Raw genomic sequence first — 26,729 nt, forward strand, 5'->3', positions numbered from 1 at the left:
GATACTTATCTATTACTCAGTCTTGACGGATTAGTAGTAAAGAGAAATACCATTCTAATTTTAGGCTTTAGCTATGATTTCAACCTTGTTACTTCATTTGATTTTTTGTGCAATCTATTATGTTATTTTGATTATATATATATATATATATATATATATATATATATATATATATATATATATATATATATATATATATATAAAACAAATAATTATAAAATTTAATATTATAGAAGTATGTGATTATGCGATTAAAACAAAATTCAATTTAACAATATTTTTTCTTTTATTAGCCTCAATGTATAAAATATATTTAAATAATAAAAAATACCAATAACCGTAATATAACAAATGTTTGAAAATGAAAGAATCAATTTTTGTAAGTTGCATCAATTATTTTGGGACATAGGGAAGTAGAAGTAATAACTATAATTAGAGTTGAACAAAGTTTGGTCTAAATCGCAAACCAAATCAAATCAAACCATAATTTTAGTATTTGGTCTGGTCTATGGTCTAAAAGGTCTAATTTTTTTTTTTTCAAAAAAATTACAGTTTACGGTCTAGACCAATTTGCAAACCGTACTATGACTGAACACCAAGATTTTTTTTTTGAAAAAATAGGTTGCTTCCAATATATACTTGAATAATGTTGATGCAATCAATTAATTACAAATTATTATATTTGGTGATTTTAGGTGCGAAACATTTTCATAAACACATATAATTTGGAAAATATATAAAAATAAAAATACAAATTGTTAGAGAGGCGGTCTCTCCGAGAGACGCATTACATATAGGAAAAATTGTTGTGAATAATCCAACCTATTTTCAATTACCTGCCAATAATCCCACCTTTTGAAATTTTTTTAATAATTCAACCTTTGCTTTCAGTTTGTTGCTAATGAACTCTTTAAAAAATGACCTATCAGGTTACATCTCATCTTTTTCTTTCTTTATAATAATCCAATTTATTTTCTATTACCTGCCAATAATTTCACCTTAAAATTTATTTTAATAATCTAATCTTTGCTTTAGTTTGTTGCCATTTGTCCCTTCAAAAAACTAAATGAAATTGCTATTATTTGTCAAGCTTATGAAGTTGATCATTGCATATATATTAATTATCTTTACGTACATATTCCATCAACTAGGGGTGTTCAAAATATCCGACCCGCCGCCCCCGCTTGATTCGACCCGCTGACCCACATGCTAAATGACGGGTAAATTTTTAAAAAAATAATATAATCCGAGTCGGGTACCCAAACTGCCTTAAACGGGTTGGGTCCTGGGCCACATAATACGTACATTGAGTCAGGTACCTGCGCAACTTGTTATGTATTATCTTTATCAAGTTGAAATTTACACGTTTAAAATTTCTAATCAATATAATTGTAAAAAATTAATAACAATCGTGTGTTTTTCATTTCGCTTCAAAGTATACTACACCCTTTAAAATAGTGGCAAAGAGAAATTAAGTGTTTGTTAAAATTGTGGGTTTTTTGATAATAATTGAAGAGAAAATGTGTTAAAGAAATTAAAAGAGACTTAACATGTATGAATACTAGTGACAAAGAGAAATTGAGTATTTAGCTTCTTGAAGAGTTCATTGGCAACAAAATAAAAATAAAGATTGGATTATTAAAAAAAATTCAAAAGGTGGGATTATTGGCAGGTAATGGGAAATAAATTGGATTATTATAAAGAAATAGAAGATGAGAGGTTACCTGATATAGTATGTCATTTTCAAAAGGGTCAATTGGCAACAAACTGAACGAAAATGTTGGGTTATTAAAAAAGTTTCAAAATGTGAGATTATTAACAGGTAATGGAAAATAGGTTGGATTATTCACAATAATTTTTCTTTACATATATGGTTAAATAGCTCAATTAATAAAACTTAAACAGGAAATAAGAATGGAGAAACTCTCATGTGCAACGGGTGTACACATGCAGCCAGCCCAACTTCAAAGTTTTCATTGTCTGTTCCAAAGCTTAAGGTCCAATGATTAAAACTCCTATTCTAATTATTAAAATGCCCATTTCAAGGTTTAAAATACCAATTTTAAGGCTTAATCTTCATAAGAATGTGGACTTTATATTTTGAGGTCGTCTTTTTGATAGATGGTCTTTTACAATAATTGAAATAAAAATCGTAGGCCTGATCAGACCAAACCGTTGTAGATTGATTTGGTCTGATCCGATTCGGTGAATTTAACGGTTCAATACAGTTTGAAAATTTTCCAAATCGATTTTTTTGGTTCGGTCTAATTTTAATATCAGACTAGACCAATATTTGGTTGAAAGAAAACGACGCCGTTCCTTGCTATACTGGACCCCAAAAAATTCAGATCGGTTGTTAGTTGTTACTAGTCAACAGTCTCACGTCTCCCACTCTCCCCTCTTTGCTTTCTCCATTTTTCTTTCCTTCTTTTCTCTTTCTTCTTTCATCCTTTCTCTCCTTTTCAAAATCATCATTTTTTACCCTCGCCGTCGAATGCACTGATGGACGGCACTTCACACTCAATCACCACCGTCGAATCTCCGGCGACCTCGTCATCGACGGGATTAATCATTTCAACCTTCGAAAGTTCTGATCTACGCAGGTCCACTGATGAACCATGCGCCACCACCATCGGATTAAATAACAATAATAGTAGTTCCAATGCAAGATATAAACTTATGTCTCCGGCCAAACTTCCGATCTCAAGGTCCCCGTCTATGAGTATTCCGCCTATGTTTAGTCCGACGTCGTTTTTGGAGTCTCCTATCATGCTCTCTAACCTCAAGGTTATCATCTGTTGGTATAATTATTATTGTTATTATTTTTTTTATTGTTTGAAGTTTCATAATTATTTAGGGTTGATTAAGGAGAATGATTGGAAGTACTGTGTTTTTTGAGTGTTAAAGTCGAGTATTGGTACTCCTATTTTTTGGGTTTTTATTTTGTTTTTAATTTTTAATTTTTTATTGTTCGAGTCATTATTGATTTACGGTAGAATTAGGGAAAATGATTGGTTTTTTTTGGGTTTTTTTTTTTTTTTTTTTTATTGTTTGAAGTTTGACGATGATTTATGGTTGAATTAGGGAAAATGATCGGGAATTAGTGTGCTTTTTGGAGTATAAACTAGGGTTTGAAGGTGAGATTGTCTGTTTTGATGATTTATTAAAAGGTAATTTAGCGATTTTTTGGGTTTACAAGATAAAGTTCTTGGAATGTTTTTTGCTGTTTTTTATTTTTTTTAAAAAAAAATGTTTTTGGAGCTTATTTATTTGTGTTCTTCTCAATTAGCGTAGTTTTTAGAGTTACAAGGTAAAGTGAAAGGTTTTGAGCTTGCTTTTTTCGAGTTATTTTTTATGGGGCTTTGTGAATTGCGCTAATTTTTTGTGATACATAGTAAAGTGAAAGTATTTGAACTAATTTATTGGGTTTTGTTGATGAGAGTAATTTAGAGAAAGTGGCTCTAATATGGTGTCCTTTTGGAGTCCATCATTAATTTGGTTCCTTATAGTTGTGTTTTTTGGAGTTATATTTTCTTATTAGGGTAGTTTTGAGGAAGTGGAAGTACAAATGGTTTCTTTTTGAAGTATATGAATGATTTTGAGCTGATTTTTGGAGAGTTTTAGCGGGTTTTGTTAGTTAAGGTATTCCATTTGAGGAAGTGGCACTATAAAGGTCTTTTCTGGGGTTTGATTAATTTTGAGCTTTTAAATGGTATGGTGCTAATTATGTTTATCCAACAGAGCAATTTTGAGCAATCGTTTGAGGAAGTAAAAATGGTAGTTTGTGTGAAAATTGACTCCTAAAAAGTGCAGGTGTTCTTTTGTTGATAATTTGAGTAGAAGTAAAAGGATTGATTTATTGTTGTATACTTGCAATTAGGGTTGGGAATTATGGGTTTTTCTTTTTCTTTTATTGTTTTTGGTATGAGTATGAGCTCAAAATATTGTAATTCTAGAGGTTTTGAGTTGCTGGGTTTATTTTTGAACTAAAAACTGATGTGAAAATGTTGTATTTTTTTCCTCCTGCTGCCTTTTTTTTTTTTTGGGTTTGGAATGGTAATAAAATTTTGATTCATACTGTTGTTGCTTGGAAGTCATTTCAATCCTGTCTTTCTGTCTCATTGTATGTTTAGTGGAGAATTTTTGGGGTGAAACTGGTGGGCTGTGAAGTTATATTTTTTTCCTTGATTTTTGAGTTAATTAAAGGGCAAAAGGAGAAAGGAAGAGAATATTTGTAGGTTCTCTGTTCATATGTGTACAATATTATCTTTGTTTAAACAAGATGCTTATTAATGGTGGCAGAAAGGAAAAACGGAAAATAGGCTAATGGAGGAATGTAGATTCTGATGCTTATTACGTAATGTGGTTATATTCAATTAAGTTTGTTTTTCCATCATAGATTGTTATTCTATAGAGTTATGTTTCTTATTGAGAATATGCTTGTTCCCTTAATTTTTATAGGTGTTGAGCTTTTTGATTTGGTTTAATTGTATTTTGGGATTTTAAAATCACAATGTTGTTTCTTCACAAAAAGTGTTTTTTGCCTTTTGTTCTTAATGTGTTTCTTTTCCCTTTTTTGTCTGTCTTCATAATTGGATGTCCAGTGGTTCATTGCCATATTTTTTGCCACCTTGGTACATTTTCATGGGAGAATCATCTTTTCTCCATTTACTCTTGGTGGCACTTTATGCGAAGAGTTTGTTCGATGTGAGTATGTGACAATGATAAACTTGTAAGGTGAGATCATATATTTTAGGGTATTTCAACTTAATAGTGTGACAATTTTGTTGTCTTATGATTTTAAGCTTGGTAATTAAGAAGGATAAGTAAGCCGTATATGACTTGAATAAAAGGTGTGTACAATGATAATAAAAATAAATCGGATTTCCTAGTGTATATGACAATAGATAGAAATGAATGGAGCAAAAATGTATGTGGTAGATCATAGTAATTGATTTCTTAGTTATGGATAAAGTACTCTTTGTCAGCCTCTTTCACGTTGATTTGTGTTGGCTTGTAGTCCACCCCATATTGTTGGTATCAAGGCTTTAGCAGTGTTGTAGCTTGGTCTTTCTATCCCCTTATCCAACTTGTTCTAACCTAGAGTTTAGCTTTGTCAGTATTTTGTACATGAAAATAGGATAATTATGCCATCCTCGTTCATCTCCATTTCGTTCAGTTGCTTTCTGATCACTTCATTAATATTGGTTAGAAGTTCATTTTCTTTATATTTGATACATTCAAGGGGTGAAAATCAACCAAAATAAATTAAATGGTCTGCTGATTAGCTTCTATACATGTTTCAGGGAGAGCCCTCCCCAACCACAGGTTCCCTTTTCAAGCCTCAAATGTTGCAGGCCGCTTCTGGTGGGTCATCTGCCTTTCCTTCTGCTATAAATAGCTCTAACCCCTTGGATGATACTCAATCAAGCAGCTTTGAGTTCAAACCCAATCCAGGAGCATATTCTTTTGGAGGCTTTTCTTTCTCAGGATCTCTGGTAAATAAACTGCCATTAATTGTTTTTATTTTCTATTATCTAGTGTGTAAAGTTTGAACTTGACCTCGTATCATTCTATTGCTAAATAATGTGTATATCTCTTTCCATCTTCATATCTATTTGATGTTTTATAGTAGATGAAGGAAGGATTTTTCTATTAATTCCTGGTTATGTTACGGAAACTGGTTCAGTTAGAAGAATTGATATTAAGTGTTGTTTCTCACTCCTTGTATTGCAACCCAGGTTTCTTCTGTAGATCCGAGCCAACAGCAAGCTGGGCAAGCTACCCAAGTTCAACCTGAATGCCTGTCTCAGGCATCTGATCCAGCCGTGGCAGCTAAAAATGAAGTTGCACCTGCAAATGAACAGAACTCAAGTATGGTTCTTTCTTCCACCAGTGTACCCCCTGAAGTTGACTCCAACGAATTCAGCCAAATAGGAGATTCCAATAATGAAGGTCAGACACCACCACTAGAGCAGAAAGGATTAGGATCTCAAGTATCTGAGCGAACATCAGATGATGGCTATAATTGGAGAAAATATGGACAGAAGCTCGTTAAAGGAAGTGAATTTCCTCGAAGTTATTATAAGTGTACGCATCCGAACTGTGAAGTCAAAAAATTGTTTGAGCGATCACCTGATGGAACGATAACTGAAATTATTTACAAGGGCACACATGATCATCCGAAACCTCAACCAAACCGTCGACTTCCTGCTGGGTCTATGATGTCAGCACTTGAAGAAAAATCTGACAGAGCGCCTCCCTTTAATGCACATGAAGGTAATTAAGACAATTTTTGTAACAGATTGGCATTTTGCTGTAGCTGATTACATTCATTTCTTACTTGTGATATGTAGGAATGCCTGCAAACTCATACAGCCAAATAGCCCATAACAATGAGTCTAGTGGCACCCCTGATCTATCCCCTTGTGGAGCTAATGACAATAGTGGGGAACTTGGTGCTTCTCCATTACATAGGATTACCGATGATGCTGAGGATGATGATCCATTTGCAAAGAGGAGGTATTATATGCCTATATCCTTTGCTGCAGTGCATTCTTTTATAAGCAAGCTGATAAAATAACATTGGTTGCCAGGAAAATGGAAATGGGAGAAATGGACATCAATTCAGTAGTCAAGCCTATTCGAGAACCGCGTGTTGTTGTTCAAACAGTGAGTGAGGTGGATATTCTTGATGATGGATATCGCTGGCGCAAGTATGGGCAGAAGGTAGTGAGAGGAAACCCTAATCCAAGGTATGCCTTGTTGACTTTATAGTTTATACCTTCTGTAAGCTCTCTATGTAGTTTCCCCCATACATTGTTTATTTGTTTGGGTTGGGCACATGAATTTGTTTTATTATGTGGGTTAAATTTGTTCATCAAAATTTACAAGGCTCAACTCCTTAATTTATTTGTGCCTTTTGCTAACCATGGCTTGGTGTAATTCATTGTTTTCCTGCTGGCAATTTTAAAAACTTGGAAGCCAATATTGGTGTTAGGTTGTCATCTCCGTCTTGTATATTTTGTTTCTCTTGAAATTTTGATATATCAAGTTTATCTTTGTGCCTTCTGCGTGGTGTTCACTCCAATTATATATCCCTTGAATATGAAGTGGCCATAGTACCCATACACCAAACTAATTCATTGCTTTGCTGTTGTTTGAATAATCTTGGTTCTTTTTATTTAACAATGGAACTGCTTCACCCCCTTTCTCTAGTATGGCCCTATATCTTAAGAGGGTATAAAGTTTCCTTTAAAGATGATGAGTATAGCTTGTAGTTTTTATTTTTTGTATATAATCTGAGTTAAGAGGCTTAGCATGCGTCCATACTTTTAGGAAATTGTTAGCTTAGTTATTAAAAGCGCGAGGTGCATCGAAGGCGCAAGGGGGAAGTTTCCTTTGGCGTGCCTTAATGTTTTTGGGAAAAAATGCATGTCAAAACACAATTTAGTCGTGCATTTTGACATGTGATATGTTGTCCTTGCTTTGCAGGTGAGATCATATCATCTTGCATTATTTAATGATTAGGGGAGTTGGGCAAATTGTTAATGTGGTAATTGGTTTTAGTATGGATGAGCTGAAGTGTCTTGAGGTCATGGTATTGTTCTGGTTTTAGTATGCATTACTTGGTAAATGTTGACTTGTCTTTTACCCTTCCATCTTGTTACCTTCCTCTTCTATCTCTGTTTTTCTCTTCTCATCTTTTGTACACTATATTCATACTAAAAGAGCATTCAGAATAATTGGCTGATACAACCTGGATTTTGAAGAATGGTCAATTTTTCCTTTGCTCCACAATTTTATAGGAGGAAGAGAGTAAACATCGGTAGCTTTGGATCTTGGCATTATTCAATGGTTCTGACTTCTGAGAAACTACCAAGGTTTTGGCTGTTGGCATATTATCATGAATGCTTAGGATGTATGTTTAGCTGGTTTTACTGTCTCACCAATTGAAATGGCCAAATTGTTTTTGCTAGTTTCTTAAATTAAGGAAAATTTTCAATTTGCAACATCTTGAATAAGATTTGAGCTTGGCACTTGCGTTCCTTTGCCTCTGGCTAGTCATGAACCTCATCTCTTTCAATCTTCAAAATTTTAAAAGCAGCATTCAACGTGGCACCTACGTATTTTGTTGGGGGAATTTGTACCTTGTATTTTGTCATCATTTAATGTTCTAGATTGTCCAGTCAGCTCATGGTCTTTGTGCTGTTAGTAGGGTAATGATGTCAACGAATATTTGGGGTTGAGAATTGAGATTGACATTAATATCAGCAACTAACAGCTACTTCAAAACCAGGTAAATGTTGTAGACATTAGAGATAACACGATTGTCTTTTTTTTGTTGCAGGAGCTATTACAAATGCACTCATCCTGGCTGTCCAGTTCGTAAACACGTGGAGAGGGCATCCCATGATCCTAAAGCTGTCATAACCACGTACGAAGGGAAGCACAATCACGATGTACCAACTGCTCGGAATAGCAGCCATGACACATCAGCCCCTGCAGCTCCGACCATGCCAGCAAGGATGGGTCCACATGAAGGAAATGATGCTGTAAGCCTTAATCTTGGTGTCGGAATAAGGACGGCTTCCGGGTTTATACCTGGTCACCAGCAACAGGTTATGGCGGGTGAGCATTTACAGGGCCAACCCCACTTTAACGGCCCCAATCTTTTGTTGCTTCAACCAAATCCAATGTCAAACTTTCCTGGTTATGTAAATGGTGGTATGGTGCTTTATGGTTCTAGGGAAAACCATAGTCAAGGACATAGTATTGGAAATCAGCCTGTAAATCATTCTTCTACTAACTCATATCAGCAGAACATGGGAAGAATACTCATGGGTCCCTAAACCAGAGGAGACCAAAAATATGACTTTCTTTTTTATTGTTTCCATTTATATGTTTTTATTTATCTCTTTATTTAAATAGAATGGCTAGATTTCAAATTTTAGTTATCAAGTTCTCTTAGCTTGTTAGCTGTTCTGATGGTCTTTTGTATTTCAGCTACATATTCACCCAGAAAGACGGTAATTCTAGTCGGCCAAGGCAAACCGAGCCTGAGAGCTTGTGTACAGTTCTAAGCATTGTAAACAAGCGTAAAGAGTGTATTTGCTTGAAATGAAAAATAGTCCTTTTTGGAAGCTATTGTTGAGGTAGTGATTTGCAGTTTGCAACGCTTAAGATATCTAAGCTCTTTATTTTGTTGAGATTGCTGCATTTCTCTTCAAAACTCTTGCACATAGATGTATTACTTCATAATATAACATAATTAATTTTTCAACTAGTTGAATGGTAATTTACCAAACACATTTTTGCAATTTTGGCTTACAAAAAACAAACAGCCAAAACAAATTCCAACCAAAAAACCAAGTAATAAACCACTTACTAAGACCCTATGTGTGTTTAAATTAGGGTCCTAGAAGCAGGGTTCTGATCCAAAATAGCTAATTGAAAGATCTCAAAAAAAATTCCTTGAAAGACATAGGATTAATGCAAAGCTGGACAAAGAACAGTACAACAACACTGCATGGTCTCCTTGTATGACGTAGCAGAAATATGATTTTTCCGGCAAGTTGTAGAAGTTTCCAAAAATGGGCAAAAGGCGAACTTGTATTTAATGCTATTACCTCAGAAAGGGGATACGCTAGCGGCAGCTACGTGTGTGGACTTAGCTGGCTCTACACGAAAAGTTAGAAAAAGATAAAAGATTAGAGACAAAGTAAAATAGTGTTGTATAAGGGTCCAAAGTGACATTCTCTAGTACGAATTATTGAAGGTTGTCTCAAATCAATGATGAGATGTAAATACCTAAATACACTCCACTTTCAAAGGGAATCTAATCCCCATCCCAGGCAATATAGGCCCAAGAGCAATAAAGAGCCTAATTTTGCTCAAAACATCGTGGACGCTCGATTTCAAAGGTTGCCATAGCAACCTGAAAACTTTCAAGCGAAGGAGACTTCTAATTCTCACCAGAGGGCTAAGACTGGTCCAAATGTGAGAGAACCTCAACAACTACAACAATTCAACATGATTGGGGATACGTTGTTTAGATTAGCTTTGGCCTTGGCCAACGCTATTACCTCAGAAAGGGGAGAGACTTCTCCATTTGAGTATGCACCCCTAAATATGAGACTCTCTCCAATCTCCTTCCAAGGCTTTAGGAGAGGGAGAGGATCAATCCTATACGCCTAGAGTATCTAGGCGGACATAAAGCATAGGTACCCCTGGAGAGGCAAATTGTGTGTGTCTGGACCATGGTCTTGGGCACCTGATTTGAAGATCTAAATAAAATCTCTTAAAAAACATAGCATTTTATGTAAAGCTAAATAGTGAATTGTCAAAAACTTTGCTTAGTCTCCATGTATGATGTAGTAGAAGTATACTTGGCTCTAGAATTTTCCACAAAATGGGCAAAAGGCAAACTTTGTATTCAATGCTTTGCTAAATAACCAATGAGAGACAACCACATTTGTGGACTTAGCTAACTCTACACGAAAAGCTAGAAAAAGATGAAAGATTAGAGAGAAAGTAAAACAGAATTTATAAGGGTCAAAAGGCACATTTCCTAGTACAAAGGACTAGAGACTGCCTCGAATCAATGATGAGATATAAATGTCCAAACATCCTTCACTTTCAAGTTAAATGAAAAACAATCGACCAACTTATTGCTCTCAATTTTGTGGTTATTTCTCTTGCATTTACTTCTATAAGAAGAATATTCACTAAGCCCTTAAGTCATAAACAAACTCTACTTAAGTTCCTCCAAGCTAAGACCACAATACACATGAGATTTGAGTTCCTAAGTACTCATATTATATTCTCACTGACATGAGCATTGAAGTCGGTCCTCGAAAACTCTCTTTTGGCCCCTCTAAAGCAGTCATTAAAGTGGTCTTATTGTTAGGAGAGCAAGATAGCAAAGACAAGTCTCAACTAACAAACCTACTTTTTAAACAACCTTAATACTAAGCAAGCTTAATGCTGATTAATTATACTCGGTCTTTTGACAGTAGCAACCCCATTATTGTTATCATTTGGGAGGTACTACTCATTATTCATTAAACCTCCACACCATACATAGACAAGATTTGTAATAGTACAAGGGCTAACAATTCAAATTTGACCCGACGGCATTTGGTTTTGCAAGGACCACAGCAAGATACAACTCATTATAAATAGGATTGGCCCAAACAGTGAAAGACTTTTCACGTTTGACACTTCACTACTATCATGTTGGAGAAAGATTCTTTTTGTTGTTATTTCAACTTTTTCCCACGTAAAATGTTATAATAAGTAGCAAATTTATAGATACAAGAAGATTAAAATTATAGAGAAAAGCGTCCTGAAAACAATTTTATTTGATAACACTAAACCCCCCATGAAGAAAGATACGAGAAATCTCATATAAGCAAGTTTGATTAGGATCAAACAAGCATCGCTCATATGAGATTCCATGGATATGTTTTATAGTTTGGAGGTATGGACCAATTCCTTCAAGCCCCCTTCAATTTATCTTACATGACAATGTCCTATTTGTATATTATACATAAACTTGATCAAGTTACTATAGTGCAATGTGGCACCTCATGTCTCACCAATAATTGCATTGTAGTTCCAATGTCAACCCCTTAAACTTTTATACAGAAAAACCCAACCAAATGTAGAGACAAGGAACAATTAGTATGGGAAAATGAAGAAGAGCTAAGGTAATCTTGTGAGGACAAAGTAGGTCCCACCAAAAAGGCAAAATAAATTGCATGAGAAAAACCTATATTTTGTCTTTAGATGAGGTAAATTCAATGCCCATTTAAGAGAATACTACAAACTTCTTTATTTCCTCTGTTTCTATCCCTTTTGATTCGTCTCTACTCTTAAAATTAGATTCAATTTACACTCATCATGGAAAACTTCCCCACTAAAAAACACCTATTTTAAGAACAACTTTCAGATTGTAGAGATAATGCAAGGAATGTGGATTTCATTGAATATCAGATGTGGGAACAAGATGAATGATGTAAGGTGTCAGCCAAAGAAGTGTCCCAAGCTAAGAAGCCAAAACCCAAATGTGGAAGATAAGCATGAAGTCTACAATGGATGTGAAATTGTGGAAAGCAGGATAAGTTTCAAGCAAACTGCACCTCCTAGCACCTTCAAAGGTACTCCCTGTGTCCCTAAATTTTGCCCCATTTATATCAAAAATGTTGAAGTGTTAATGATGGTGTTGTTGATTCAATCGTAAACAATATCTACGTTCGGGTGGGGGTAGATCATGGCTCGAGTTGTTCATATTATATATTTCATCGTAAACTTATGTTGTTCAAAAACAAATCTTATCTAGGTTCGGGTCTGGCTAGATCATGGCTCGAGTTGTTATTACAATGGTAAGGTTGCGTATATAAATTTCCAAATCCCACTTAGGTGCGAGCCACTTAGTCGCATTGGAGTAATGGGAGATGTTTTTGGTTCAATGGAGCAAACATTCTGAGACGGAAGACGTAATTAAGCAATTAGCAAGGGACATAATGTTCTGGTTCTTACAATGAGCAATGAAACAAGGGCATTATATGCATTTAACCCCCTGTTTATTGCACAATCAAGTAGGCAAACTTATACAAAGAGGATGATAATATATCTCATATGAACCTGCTTATTGCACGTTCTGTTATCCCAATAACATTCGGTGACTCTCACCTAGGCTGGATTTAAAAGATCGGATGTATGCAGCCTTACCCTTGTTAGTGATGATAAAAAGGCTGTTTTCGATTGACCTTTGTTAGCAAAAATCATCTGCAACTTCACATAACTAAGATGAGTCATTTTAATGTATTTTTCATTGTAATCAAAAGCCAAAAAGCTATAAATCTTTGGCCCCATCGGAAGATAGAGTTATTTTGGACTAAGTAACTTTTTAAAGTTTCCAATAAGATCACATCCAAATCTCTAGAAAAAGCTTTATTTCAGGTTGAACTGAACAGTTTAAAACTTCATACAAGTAGACATATTCAATCCCCATCTCTACCAATGTATTGCATACTTCCATTAATCCAATTTTTATATGAGAAAATGAAGTAACACTTTCCAAATGCAGAAATTGGCATTGAAGATCCATCAAGGAAAGTCATTGAAAAGATCCTTCAAGATGCTTTAACAAACCCATCGAAGAAAATGTCGAAGATCAGGAAGGTTTTTAGAGTTAAGAACTCACCTGAAGTAATCGAAAAGTTCGAGAAGTACAGAGACGTAGTAAAGCAGAAAGCGAAGAAGACAGAACACAAGTATCCCAGGAGCTTAGTTGATGGGAACGAGCTCTTATGTTTCTATGTTACTACCATGATTTGCCAGAACAGACGATCAGAGCCAATCTCGGGACCTTGTGAACATCCCGACTGTAATCTGTGCCTGACTATTAGCTCGAGTTTTGATATAAAGAGCACAAAAAGGTTTGGGCTTCAGCTAAGTATGAGCAATGCGGCACTAAGCGAGAGTATCGCAATGATTTCAAAGGGAAAGAGTTCTAAAACGGTAGTGATCATCTGCAGGATTATAGCAGGGAGAATACGAGCTGTAAAAGATAGGACAAATGAAGATGAATACGATTCGATTAGGAATTATAGAGGATTCTGTTTCAATTCTGAGAATTTGATTGTGAAGAATCCTAATGCTGTACTTCCTTGCTTTGTTATAGTACTAAACTGAACTAAATCAGCTTATATTTCAACTTGTCCATAGTTATGAGGAGGTTTTTCGCCAGAAAATACGGTTCACACTTGGGCCGTCCCATAGCAAAAGTTATAATATATCGGTTGAAGTCATGACCGGTAAATGGTCTTAAACTCTCGTATAAAAACAATCCGAATGATTTTAGATTCCTTCTGAAGCTCTTATATACACTCTTGCAATAAGTCGAGTTCATAACCATACAGATACATTCTAAAAGAATTAATACAATTTATATCTAGCATGTCATACTTTTTTTAATTACAAAACCAAACAAATTTTGAAGATAAACATGAATTAAATTACTTCTATTATGTTATATGAACAAATACTAAGTCAAACCTCATTGCCAGGCGCAAGATGTAACCAATACTCGGTTCATCCATCCGAGATACAGAGCTCCATCTCTCTCTTCAAGTCTATAGCTAGTGCTGTACTTCTGCAATAAAGTCCTGATGGTAGCATTCACTAGTGAGCTTAGAGGATGTGGCATAAAACCAGCCATTTGAAATCGGGATCGCCACTTCCCATGTAGCTCGTGACGTTCAACTCTCTCGGCACCTTCACATGCTACAATGTTAACGATCTCTCTAGCTAAACAATGCTGCTCAATGTTGATCCGCTCCTTGTGTTCCTTCGGGAGGGTAACGTTGATTGACTCGAAAATGGCAGAATAAAAACTGAGGGTTTCGAGAAACCGAGGATAAAAAGGGGATGTATTTGTGTTCATGTCATACTCAATGAGGGTGACTACCTTGGGTGACCAGCTCTTGACAAGCCTCAACAAGCTGTCTCGGTGATTCTCGGGCCCAACACTCTCATCGGGTATGTGGTGCAGCAAGAAAGGAAAATTGACAGCCAAGGCTTCGTCAGGTCGCAATTCAAGGTTTTGAATTACCTCAGCTCCAAAAGTAAGTTTTGCAGCATGAAACTGAAATGGTAAATTACAAGCCTTGGCAAGGTTAGACAGTCTTTCCCTTACAATGTCGAGTCCTCCTCCACGAGCAAACGCAGATGCTGTATCGTCAAGACCTGTTATACGAACCTGTGGTGGCCCACCAGGTCGAGCAGCCAAAGCTTGGATTAAGCTAACCCACTGACTCCCTTGAGCAATCTGAAAATCGATTATATGGATTTTGTCCTCGTTTTTCAGGGCATTGGCAATCGCCCCATTTGCTGACATATACCCAAACTTAAAATACGGACAGACTTCATAGAGCAACTGCATATAAGAGAGGAGCTCACCACTAGTAGGTTCGTTACACTTTAGAGCTCTGTAAATGGAAATACCAGAAGACGATAATCGAGCGATTAAGCCTTCTAACATGTATGCACCCAATCTCTGAATTGGCTCACCAGAAACCGAAACCATATTCTGTAGCTCAGAAATCAACCATTCAGCAGTCAAAAAGTCGTCATTCGATATAGCTTTTGCACATGCGATCAGCGCCTCCTTGAGTTCCCCTCTTGATATCATCTCAACCAACTGCTGCCAATTCTCAGTGTCAGAGTTGTGTGACATTGGCTCCATCATGGCAGTCTCGAGCTCCCTGAGCCGGCATCTTAGATTGTCAGTGTCGTGTGTTGAATACAGATCATTTGTAGGAGATAGGTTCACAATTTCCTGCGAGTCAATAGAGGATTCCGGATCAAGCACTGAAACAGCACTACTCCCGTTACCAGATAAGCTCCCGGTTGATGGTGATCTATATAGATTATCTGCACCAGTTAAGAAGGAAGATTCAAACGTACAATATATCCCTTCAAGTTTTTTGGAATTCTGCATTTCCTGCATTGCAATGGTTCAAATTTAAGCTGTACATCTTGAAGTCTGCGTTTAGTAGTAGAAGTAAATTCTGATTCTCCTTAAAAATCGTCATTAGAAAATGTTTGGTTACAGCTAAACATGACCAAAGCGGTGAGCAACTAAAACTTGCCTGCTTAAGTCTCAATCTTGCAGCCAAGCCTCAATTAATTTTTGATCCGACTTCCAGTAGAAAATTCTGCAAAGAAGCTAAGAAATGCCCATTCCCACAAACACATTATTTAGATATCAACATTTTGCTGAAATTTCAATGCATATAAAAGTCACTAAGGAAGAGACATAAGTGTTAAGTTGAGCTAGACTTATTGTGAATGCCAGCAGATTATCGGTGAAACACAAGGTGCACACACTCCATACTCCCAAAAACCATATGGAAATGGAAGGAAGTGCTCCAATGACTTATAAAGTTTGCACATCATCTTTAATTTATCAACGTGGGATAAATCATCCCAACAATAAGCCCATTTTGCGATTCACTAAATGGCACATTTCTAGTGATACAAATAGTATTTTCAAAAAATCATGGCATTTCCAAAATTTGAAGGGTTTGAGTTGTATAACAAGTACATGAATAGTCAAGACTATACACCTAATTCTCAATTGAGGGAATAGCTGAATGTTTCATCTTCTAGAGTAATCCATAGTACAATTAGAGAAGAATAAAGGCCGTAAAGCATTTTCTAGTTTTAAGTTTCAAAATCAAACCAAATCAAGTAGAAAACCCAAATAAAGTTCAAACATCATGAATTCCCAACTACCCTAAAATTTGAATCACCTATCTTCAACTTCTTACCCCAGCAGAATTCAGCATCAAATCCCAAAAACCCATGATTGAACAATCAAAACTGAACCATAAAGCCTAGGCCATGGCTCGGGTCCTTCGATTAAAAAACTCTATTAATATTGAATTGTGTTACAGGAAATGATAGTCGAGTTGATTCAACCCACAAGATGATTGTTCAGCCTACCATATACTATTGATTCACCCTTATAAATCCAAGAGATAAATATTCACTCTTTAAAGATGTCATTTTTTAAAAACCAAGAACAATCACTATCTTATGATCTATACTAGTATGTTATTTGTCTATCAGCAGTGAGAATAATAAGTTGAACAGAAAACCGAACACAATAGTAAAAAATTCAGTAATAACAGTAATAACAACAAAATAAGTCTATAATACTCAAAATTCAAAAACCGTTTTGAGCTAAAACATAAAAGATTCAAAATTTGCTGAAAATAAGAACACCCACATCATACAAAAGCTCAAGAAATTGAAGCTATAGAAGAACAACAAGTACAAACCATTTTAAATTAAAAGATGAAAAGATTGAATCTTTGGATAGAATAAGAAAAACCCAGATCATATCTAAGTTGAAGGAATTGAAAAGGATAAATTCTTGAGTTGATACTAACCTTTGATTTTAATGGGATCAATTATATGATGGTGCCTTTCTGCTAAGCCAAGAGATCATGTCAAAAACATAATAAATTGAAGTATCTAAATCCCTTTCTCTTTCAACCTGAAGGTCAATTACCCAAATTAAGTTGTAGTATTTTTTTTATTTTTACTCTGTAAAATTAGATTCTGTAGCTGTATTTATAGGCAAGTGTAGCGAATATTCACCTGATTGTTACACCAAAATTGCTTTTCTGCCATAGCACTTTATTTGTTGATTAGTAATTATTTCTTAATTAAGACCTTCTTGATGAGGTAAGCAGCTATGTGGCGTGGTACGTGAGTCATACATAATTAGATATTGGATTCTATATCATCCTTTCAATTGATAGACGTTAAATAAAAGATTATCATAGTTTACATTATTTTTATTTTAGTTTAATTGCTTATTTTTTGAATAGTAGAGTGTTTGACAAATAGAGGATAATTGATAATTAATAGTTGATTTTATAAGCTTATTTGATTCAACACAATATATACTGCTTTGTGCAACTTGTTCAATGTAGTTGATTTGACTATGTAAATCAGCTACCAGCCTAGAAATACTAATAAATCGAGTCATCAAAAGAAAAATAAATAGAGTCTAATTTTTTAAATTCTTGTTCTGCATCTACTCATATATATATAGCTACATTAATATTACTAAAAAGAAAATACGATATAATTTAAGATAAAATTAAAAAAGTGAAAATTAAATTAGAGTTTGGGAAACGAAGGATGTGTAGGAAGTTTCTAGTCCTTGATAAATTGGAGTTGCATCAAGTTGATATGTTGATGGAAAAAAGCTTATTCTTGTTTGCTAAGATAAATATTATAATGACTAATGAGTTGGTGAAATGTGGTCAAATTGTGAGTTCTTGTTGCCTTTTAGGAGTTTTCCACTTTCAGAAATGGACTTTGGTTATGCTTTTGGTCAAATGCGAGTCGTCTTATTGCATGCGCTACCATATCTAAATTATAATCAACTTTTAATTTATGAATATTAGTCCGTATCAATAGTTTGCAACAACATACTAAACAATAATTATTCCAAAAATTATGAAAACATTTTAATTGTGTGATTACCATTAAGAAGAGAAAAAAAAAAAAAAAAAGAAAAGCGTGTAGTTTATATAAAAAGAACATTTTTTTGAAATAAAAGTATTTTTAAAAAAAAGATGAATTAAAATAAAAATATTTATAAAGTCATACGAATAAAGGAAATAATGAAAAAAATAATTATAACCTTATACCAAGAATTTTAAGTACTTCATTATATTTTAAGTACTTGAAGGATGATTTGCTTGTACTCTCTCATATTCTAATAAATGTTTTATTTAATGTTACATACTTGCTTATGCAATAATTCAATCTTTAATATTTTGTTTGTGCATTATTAAAAATTTTAAATAGTTAATATCAATAAAATTTACATTAAAACGAATCAAATAAAATTCAACTTAATTATATTTTAACTTACAAATCGATAAAAAAGATACAAAATGAGGGTGATAAGAGAGTAACGACAAAAAACAAAAACAACATATGATTAGAATAGGAGGAAGTACATTATTATTATTTTTCTAATTTAACTCAATTTTTATTAAAACATGTTTTTATTGAGTCCATTAAAAACTTCAATTGAATAAATATGAATAAATTAAGATAACACAAATGATGTTAATTAAGTAGTTAGATTATTCCCCCACCCAAAAAAGAAGTATTTTCCATCCAATGAATTGACAAAGTGATTTAATAATGATACAACTATGCAACATTTGATGGAAGCAAGTTGATCAACATGGACGGTCTACTTTTCCTAAAAGATTAAGTCCACTTATCAAAATAAAAGTCATACCCTTACCGACTCCTCTTAAATTTGGATTACATGCTACTCCCACTTTTTTTTTTTCCTATTGAATTCTTCTAATAAAGTAGCTTATTATAAACTAGATAGATTCCGTGTAAAACACGGATGCTATAAATATTTACTGATATGAATAATGATATTATTTTATAAAATTAATTCATTTACAACATAAACTTAATTATTAAATCTTAATATTTGTTAAGATATTATAAATGTCTTCAACTATAATAATTGAGACAAATAAAATTTAAAAGGTCTTCAACTATGATAGATAGGAGGAGGATTTAGTTGAAAAACAACCAAATAGTTAGCTTATTCATTATATGATGATGATTTATTATCTACGTTAAGATAAAGATTTACATGTATATTATTTTTTTTGTTTTGTATAAGGAAATATAGTTTTAATAGATCATTACATATAGTTATAGTCAATTAACAAATATTACATGTTTTGGTAAGTTAATTGTTTCCCTAAATATCGAGTCAAATATCAAAAGTTTTCTTGTCAATAATAGAAAAAAGGCGGAAAAACTTTTAATGACAGTGTGACACGTGTCTCAAGTTGTTTTTTCATTAGTATATTTTATTGATTATTGATTATTGATAGTTAGCTTATTCATTATATGATGATGATTTATTATCTACGTAATGATTTATTATCTACATTAAGATAAAGATTTATATGTATATTATTTTTTTTGTTTTGTATAAGGAAATATAGTATTTTAATAGATCATTATATATAGTTATAGTCAATCAACAAATATTACATATTTTGGTGAGTTAATTATTTCCCTAAATATCGAGTCAAATATCAAAAGTTTTCTTGTCAATAATAAAAAAAGGCGGGAAAACTTTTAATGACAGTGTGACACGTGTCTCAAGTCGTTTCTTCATTAGTATATTTTATTGATTAATTTATTATCTCGCTTAATTTGTATCAAATATAACTTTAAATTGTTTATTTTCTTGTTCAAAAATGAATTTTACCATCTTTTTGATCTCAACTATATATTTAAATTTTATTTTTTATTATCAGTAACACAATTAATTTATTATCTTTATTCATATATTTAATCTTAAAAATTATTATTATTTTTCTTTTTAATTCATTCTCACAAGGAAAGAGAGTAGATATTATATTTAGTACTTTTCGTACTCGATTTTTTTAGACACGTGATCTAATTAATTCGTTTGAACCAACATGTTTCAATATCGTTGCATACCATGGTATATTTCTTTGTCCCCTGAATTAACATGAAAGAGAAAGTATATGATTTTTATGAAAAAATATAAATATTTGGCGATAAATGATAAGAGAGATTAAATTGTGTGAATGATATTAAAAAAAGTTATAATATATGGATGGAATTAAAAATAAATGGTGCGGCCATTTTAAAAAAATAAAAATGACAATAAACGAGAGGAACAACTCACAATAAAAAAAATACTAAATGAAAGTGATATAGGGACAATCCAGCCATAATTCACACACTTTTTTAATTATAATTCACATATTTAAATTGCATTTTCATTTTATCGACACAATCATAACACTTTCTTATAAAATATATATTTTTTATCGTTTTTATTCATTTTTTGAATTTTATTTTGGCTTTTTATTTCTTTAGTAGAGAAGGTATATATGTGAAAGGCTACCCTTGCTCAATAATTTTGAATTTGAAATTTTGCTTATAGCAAATGAGAAATAAAAACAAAAAACACAAACCGGTTGAGCGAATGTGTAAATGAAATGAAGAAAAAAGTATGACAAGTGGATACATAAGAGATTTTGTAAGAACTTACATATCTATCTAATTAATTTTTTTGAGATTAATTAATTGAAAAAACTATTCGTCGTAATTGTATAGCAATTCTATTTGATGGAGAAAATTTTGTAGTGTTAGATTAATGGTGACTCAAACTAGCAAGCATTATTGAAGAAGATGAGTATGGATTAAAGAGGAGGTCTGCCAGCGCGGAGAAGCTGCTGCCTCAGTTCGCGGGGCGCGGAGAATTCCGCAGGACACGGAGTGCGTTCTGTCTCCATTTCGCGGCTCGCGTAGTTGTACACGGCTCGCAAAATGGCGATTTCTTTTCACGGGATGTGTCTTTTGGGACGGTTACTTTGTGTTTATTATGTAATAACTTCCTTTTATTAGACATTAGTATATAAACTCCCATTTTAGGATTAATGCATAATAATTCACAAATTGAGAGAGATCACAAGAGAGTCATTAATTTGTTAGTGTGATTGAGATTCATCTTGTAAATTCTTTGCGATCATAGTGAAAATATTTGATCTCGGTGCCGGTGGACGTAGCTATCACATTGATAGTGAACCACGTTAAATCTCTTGTGTCATTTTCTTATTGTTTGCATTGAATTTCTTATTGTTTCATTATTGTTCATCGAACTTGCTTCCGCTGTCCCTCGACATGTAATATAAACATATTTATGGAGTATGTGAGAATTGATTTAGTATAAGATAGTATGTTTTAGGACATTTTTATTCGTTTGGCATCCATCGTTATTGAAATCACAATTCTTATCTACGATTTTTTGATCTAAAAATAAGCAAGCGGTTCGAATCATAGGTAGAATCGTAAGTTGGTAGAATATTACGATTCTAATTAATAAAAAACTTGTAGAGGTAAAATCATAAAACGATTCTACGATCCTACGAATTGATTCGATTCTGCAAATTTATTTTTTATTTTTTTAAAATTTTCTTATGTACCATCTTTCATTAATTTTTTCTTACAATTTAACGATCCGTCATCATAATTTTTAAACAATAAATTTCTTCATTGGTATTCAGATTTAAACTAATTATTAAATATTTTTCTATTTCATTCTTAAAAATAAAGTGAATGAAACTTTAATTTATAAACTTAAACTTTTGAGACGAATAATTATGACTAGATAGCAAATTTATGTTATTATAGAATCTTATGATTCTACAATTCGATTTTACAAGCTTGAATGATTTTAGATAGAATCTCAATTATAAGAACTTTGTTGGCATCCCGTATGGATAAGATAGAGGGGTGTGTGACAAATAGCGAATAGCTAATTTTATACATTATACATTCCATAACTTAATTAATTATGTTAACTATTTTATTTTTAATAATAATCCAAATATATAATAGATCCATTACGTAATTAAAATGTGAATCGTAACATATGATATATAAATTATCCTGAAAAAAATCTTCGCCACGATTGCCATGGTAGAAAACCACCTGTTAAGAAAATTATAATTAATTAAACAAATTTTACAAAACAAATTAAAATTGTAGTACAACAACAACATTTCATTATTCCATCTAATATAATTAGGGGTAGCTTTTATTTAAGGTGGAGTATAAAAAGATCAGATATACGTAATAATATTATTCTTGTTAATGATAAAACTAATAATATAAATTTTTAGTAATTAAAAAAATTCAAAAAAATTAATATAAAAAATGAAGCACACATACCACAACGAGGACACCTAAAGTAATATTTTTTGTCTCTTAAAACTAATCCTGAACCTCCACAAACCTTGCACTTTCTTTGCGCAATCTGCATTAGTATTAAAATTTGGTAATGATATTCAGAATTTTAGATAAATTTGCTAAGAAAACACTTGAGAAATTGTTCATCATCATATTTATAAATTACGTTTTTTAACATTTATTAAGGCAAAAATTCAGATTTAATATTTTGAGATTATATCATTATTACTTTAAAGCATAGCTAATGTAATAAAATTAGTTTTCAATAAACAACCATTTTTGAATGTAATTATTCTATCAAGATTTTACTACAGTAATTATATATATGATAATTTTTTTTTATTTGCAGTTCAAATGTTCAAGATTAAGATTGTCACATAGAATTTGGAGAATCAATAATATCGCTGTATTTGGCAAAACCCTAGAAGTTACCATTTGCCATTCAGAATTAAATTATGTATTAAACAAGATATATTTCCGTGTAAAAACATAGATGCTATAAATATTTACTGATATGAATAATGATATTATTTTATGAAATTAATTCATTTACAACATAACCTTAATTATTAAATGTTTGTATTTGTTATGATATCATTCATTATCAAAGTGAATAGGTAATTTATTATAAAATAATATTAAAACATATGCTCATAGTAAATACTCCCTCTGATCCGTTTTGTTTGTCCGCTTTACCTTTTCTATACATTTTAAGCAAATTTTAAGCCTTAATATTTCTAAGTACGCATCATAAAAAATTATAAAAATTATATATATTACAAAACTTTGCATCAAGACAAATATAAGAAGATCTCATGTGAATTTATTTTATCTTCAATATACATTTCAAAAATCTAATTTAAATTTATCTCTCTTAAAGTGAACAAACAAAAAAATGGAGGGAATATTATTATTGATAATTGAGACGAATATAAAAAGTCTTCAACTATGATAGATAGGTAGGAGAATTTTGTTGAAAAATAGTCAAATTAGTTAGCTTATTCTTTAAATGATGATGATTTATAATCTAAGTTAAAATAAAGATTTATATGTATATTATTTTTTTGGTTTATATAAGAAAATATAGTATTTCAACATATCATCACATATAGTTATAGTCATTCAATATTACATGTTTTAATGAATTGATTGTTTCCTTAAATATGAAAAGTTTTCCTATCAATAATTAAAAAAAAGGCGAAAATTTTTTTAATGACAATGTGACACGTGTCTCAAGTCGTTTCTTCATTAGTATATTTTATTAAATTGATTGTATCGTATGAAAAAAGGTAAATGACACTTCTAGTATCCCGCACAAGATGCGGACAAATCATACTCGTTCCCCCAAGGAGGGAGTAAAGAGAGATGCGCGCAGTCAAGAAACCCCCAAACTGATACCTCCGCATAGTAGGAGTCAAACCCCAAACATTCTGCTTCACATGTAGATGCTCTATCTATTGAGCCACAAGCACTTTTAGGTAAATTGATTTTATCGTATTATATGAAAAAAATTAATTTTTAAATTATGAAAAATTAAAAACAAAATCACTACTCTTTTTAAATAGTACTTCTACTATATCATAAAAAAGACTTATAAGGAAAATGAGAGAAAAAAAAATGCGAAGAGAGTTGACTTACGATTCTTTTGCTAAACTCAATTCCTGCAACGACGAAAGGTATTACACCAGCTGCACCAACCACATATTTCAACATTCATCATAAATCATTTACCCCTTCATAGACTCTTATCCGAGACGATTATATGTTAATTTCAATACTTAAAAAATTAATTTTAAGATTTATTATTTCAATATTCATCATAAATCAATTTAATCGATCAGAAACTTTCATATCAGATGATTATATGTCAATTTCATTATTTAAAAAACTAATTCTAAGATTTAAATTAAAGATCAATTTTAAAACTTAAAAAATAATTTCAAAGTTTATAATATAAATTTCAATGTTTGAGTCATCCTACTTCATAGTTAGAATAAAAATTTTAATCTTTGTAATTGCTTAAATCTTAAAATTGTTTTTTAAATCTTGAAATTGCTTTTTAAATCTTACATTGTTAAATTTTATAACTTAAAATGTCAATTTCAAAACCTTATAATTAAATTTTAATTTTAACTTTAATTGCCTTTTAAATATTAATTTCGTGAAAATTATTAGATGGGCCTAGACTACATCACATCGCATTACTAATATGGGCCCGTTTGTATTTTTATGTCATGGGACACGTACCCTATTATACACCACTGCTTTACATTTACATTGAAAAGCAAGATAATTTTTTTTCATTTCTTCTAATTATATTAGACTATTATATATTTAATAACTTATATTTATTTTAATATTTAAAATTTAATAGTTGAAAAAAAAATTATTATATCAAAACATTTGTAATTTGACACTTCTTAAATTTTGTTATAGCTAAATGAGAGAGAAAAAAGGTGGGCTAAAAAATGCATTAATGAGATATGTTTTTAGAGTTTTTTTAATTTAAATAAAAATAATACTTATTAAAATAAAAAGGTGGAACAAAGTATACCTAGAGTACCAACAATGATTTGCCAGGTAACTTGGACTTGAGCTGGTTCTAAGATTACTGTTGATACTTCATCAACCGCTTCCACCCTCATCTTTAACTTTCTAAACTTTACAGATTTGAACTTGTTTGGGTTGATTATGATGGGATAATTAAGATTAAGGGATGGTTTTACTGTTGATCTCATAAGGCATGTTTCATTATTATTGCTTAAGGAATTAGTGGAACTTCCAATGATAGGAGGAATAGAAGAGAGGGAAGAGAAAGTTTCCATGGTTTTGGAATGAAAGAGTAGTCAAACAAGCCTGAATGGATTAATGGAGAAGATCAGATGTGGTTCACCACTTCACACATTTGTGGTTCTCATTCTTGTAGAGAAATGCTTCCTTGTACAAAATATGATTTGGACAAGTTTTTCTTCTAAATTACAATACAAAAATTAATAATTTAATAATTAAACTAAAAAAGAGCAAAATTTCGAATTGTGTGATTGGGACTTTGATAATTATTAATAGTTTAATATTTAAATTAAAAAAGAGCAAAATATGATTTAGAAAATAGGATCAATAATTTAATATTTTTTTCATTTGTGTTAAAAGAAGGTAACTAGAAAATGCAATATTAAATACTAAATATTCATGTTAACATAAATTTGTAATAAATTTCCATTTTTATTTGAGGTTAATACTTGTTACTATTTGTCTATTTCAATAAATATAGTTTTAGTATATAAATGGACTTTTAGGCTGAATATAACAATAATATGGTACTCATGATTCTAAAATTTTTAAATTAAGACTCTACTACAGTATTCCTATGAATTAGTTTAGCAATGAAGCAAGTTCTAAAAGTCAAAGAGAGAATTAGAAATCTAGAGCTCATTTGTAGAACTGCAAGAAACAAATTATAGTTCACAAGACTATTGAAATATTTGTCAAAATCGTTACAATGTTAAGAACTTAGATGAACGATACAAACAACAATGAACAAAACAATGTTTGATAATGTAAACTAAGCAAAGAGACACAAAGATTTAAGGAGGTTCACCCAATGATGGCTACGTCCTCTTTCGTGTGTCATTTCTGTTTATATCATATCAATGGAGTATAAAATACTCTTACAAATGAAGTATTACAATTGTGTAAGAGATAAAAACAAAAGGCTATGTGTTTGGCTTAGGGGTTGTGTTTTATGTGTCTATTGAGTGAGTATGAGAGCTCTATATATAGTACTAGGTACATTAATGTCAATTGTTCACTGAATACAAGATTAATATTGAATAATGAATAATATGAAACAGCTCCGAGAACGTGAAAGATCGAAAAACAGCATCCTAGGCACATCAGTGGATCCGCTCGACCGAAACAGAGAGCGGCTCGGTCAAGCGAGCTACAGACACCTTCTGGATGCATTCTGTCTGACCGCTCGACCAACCAAGAAAGCTCGCTCAGTCGAGCGACCATCAGGCTTCCTCTGTCAGAATTTTGTTCGAGCAAGCATCTATCAAAGCCCTTTGCACTTCTTCATTAATCATTATTAACACCAATAATTTCCATGAATACTCTTCCACAATAAATCACACTTAAACACTACAATCATTAAGTTAACACAACTTAATCTCCCACATTATCACACCCATTGGATTCCGTACCCAAGAGTCATACATGAATGCACTCATCAAATGTGCACTCAAGTCACATAATTCATAACAATCTCAGACTTTGACTTGAGTTCACCCAAGTCAAAGCATTCATCAATCCACTTCATCTTATAAAAATATAAACAAAAGTAACATACACACCTCAAATGCCCC

At 32.2% G+C, this 26,729-nt stretch overlaps 4 protein-coding genes across 7 annotated transcripts; 2 read left to right on the forward strand and 2 right to left on the reverse strand.

Moving 5' to 3' along the window:
* Positions 1 to 2,382: 2,382 nt before the first annotated feature.
* Positions 2,383 to 9,206, forward strand: LOC130807961 (probable WRKY transcription factor 20). Its single transcript, XM_057673373.1, has 6 exons — positions 2,383 to 2,787; positions 5,307 to 5,498; positions 5,742 to 6,279; positions 6,357 to 6,522; positions 6,597 to 6,755; positions 8,351 to 9,206. Exons 1-6 carry the CDS (start codon positions 2,503 to 2,505, stop codon positions 8,850 to 8,852), a joined length of 1,842 nt encoding a protein of 613 aa, XP_057529356.1. The 5' UTR covers positions 2,383 to 2,502; the 3' UTR covers positions 8,853 to 9,206.
* A 2,595-nt stretch (positions 9,207 to 11,801) lies between these two features.
* LOC130807993 (uncharacterized) lies at positions 11,802 to 13,717 on the forward strand. Its single transcript, XM_057673426.1, has 2 exons — positions 11,802 to 12,161; positions 13,094 to 13,717. The coding sequence occupies exons 1-2, from the start codon at positions 11,966 to 11,968 to the stop codon at positions 13,699 to 13,701; spliced, it is 804 nt and encodes a 267-aa protein (XP_057529409.1). The 5' UTR covers positions 11,802 to 11,965; the 3' UTR covers positions 13,702 to 13,717.
* Positions 13,718 to 13,861: 144 nt separating this feature from the next.
* LOC130807965 (scarecrow-like transcription factor PAT1) lies at positions 13,862 to 17,302 on the reverse strand. Of its 3 annotated transcripts, XM_057673383.1 has the most exons (4): positions 16,965 to 17,302; positions 15,660 to 15,736; positions 15,475 to 15,511; positions 13,862 to 15,346 (listed from the first exon to the last, which is right to left on the reverse strand). In XM_057673383.1, exon 4 carries the CDS (start codon positions 15,254 to 15,256, stop codon positions 14,066 to 14,068), a length of 1,191 nt encoding a protein of 396 aa, XP_057529366.1. In that variant the 5' UTR covers positions 15,257 to 15,346; positions 15,475 to 15,511; positions 15,660 to 15,736; positions 16,965 to 17,302; the 3' UTR covers positions 13,862 to 14,065. The 3 variants fall into 3 exon arrangements, with proteins under 3 accessions (XP_057529366.1, XP_057529365.1, XP_057529364.1); XM_057673382.1 differs by lacking the exon at positions 15,475 to 15,511 and having other exon boundaries at positions 13,862 to 15,441; XM_057673381.1 differs by having other exon boundaries at positions 13,862 to 15,511.
* A 4,472-nt stretch (positions 17,303 to 21,774) lies between these two features.
* Positions 21,775 to 25,405, reverse strand: LOC130808000 (uncharacterized). Of its 2 annotated transcripts, XM_057673434.1 has the most exons (4): positions 24,920 to 25,405; positions 24,004 to 24,053; positions 22,348 to 22,432; positions 21,775 to 22,107 (listed from the first exon to the last, which is right to left on the reverse strand). In XM_057673434.1, the coding sequence occupies exons 1-4, from the start codon at positions 25,188 to 25,190 to the stop codon at positions 22,061 to 22,063; spliced, it is 453 nt and encodes a 150-aa protein (XP_057529417.1). In that variant the 5' UTR covers positions 25,191 to 25,405; the 3' UTR covers positions 21,775 to 22,060. The 2 variants fall into 2 exon arrangements, with proteins under 2 accessions (XP_057529417.1, XP_057529416.1); XM_057673433.1 differs by lacking the exon at positions 22,348 to 22,432 and having other exon boundaries at positions 24,920 to 25,368.
* Between the last annotated feature and the right edge of the window lie 1,324 nt (positions 25,406 to 26,729).

This window comes from Amaranthus tricolor, chromosome 3 (genome assembly GCF_026212465.1).
Source record: "Amaranthus tricolor cultivar Red isolate AtriRed21 chromosome 3, ASM2621246v1, whole genome shotgun sequence".
Classification (NCBI taxonomy): domain Eukaryota; kingdom Viridiplantae; phylum Streptophyta; class Magnoliopsida; order Caryophyllales; family Amaranthaceae; genus Amaranthus; species Amaranthus tricolor.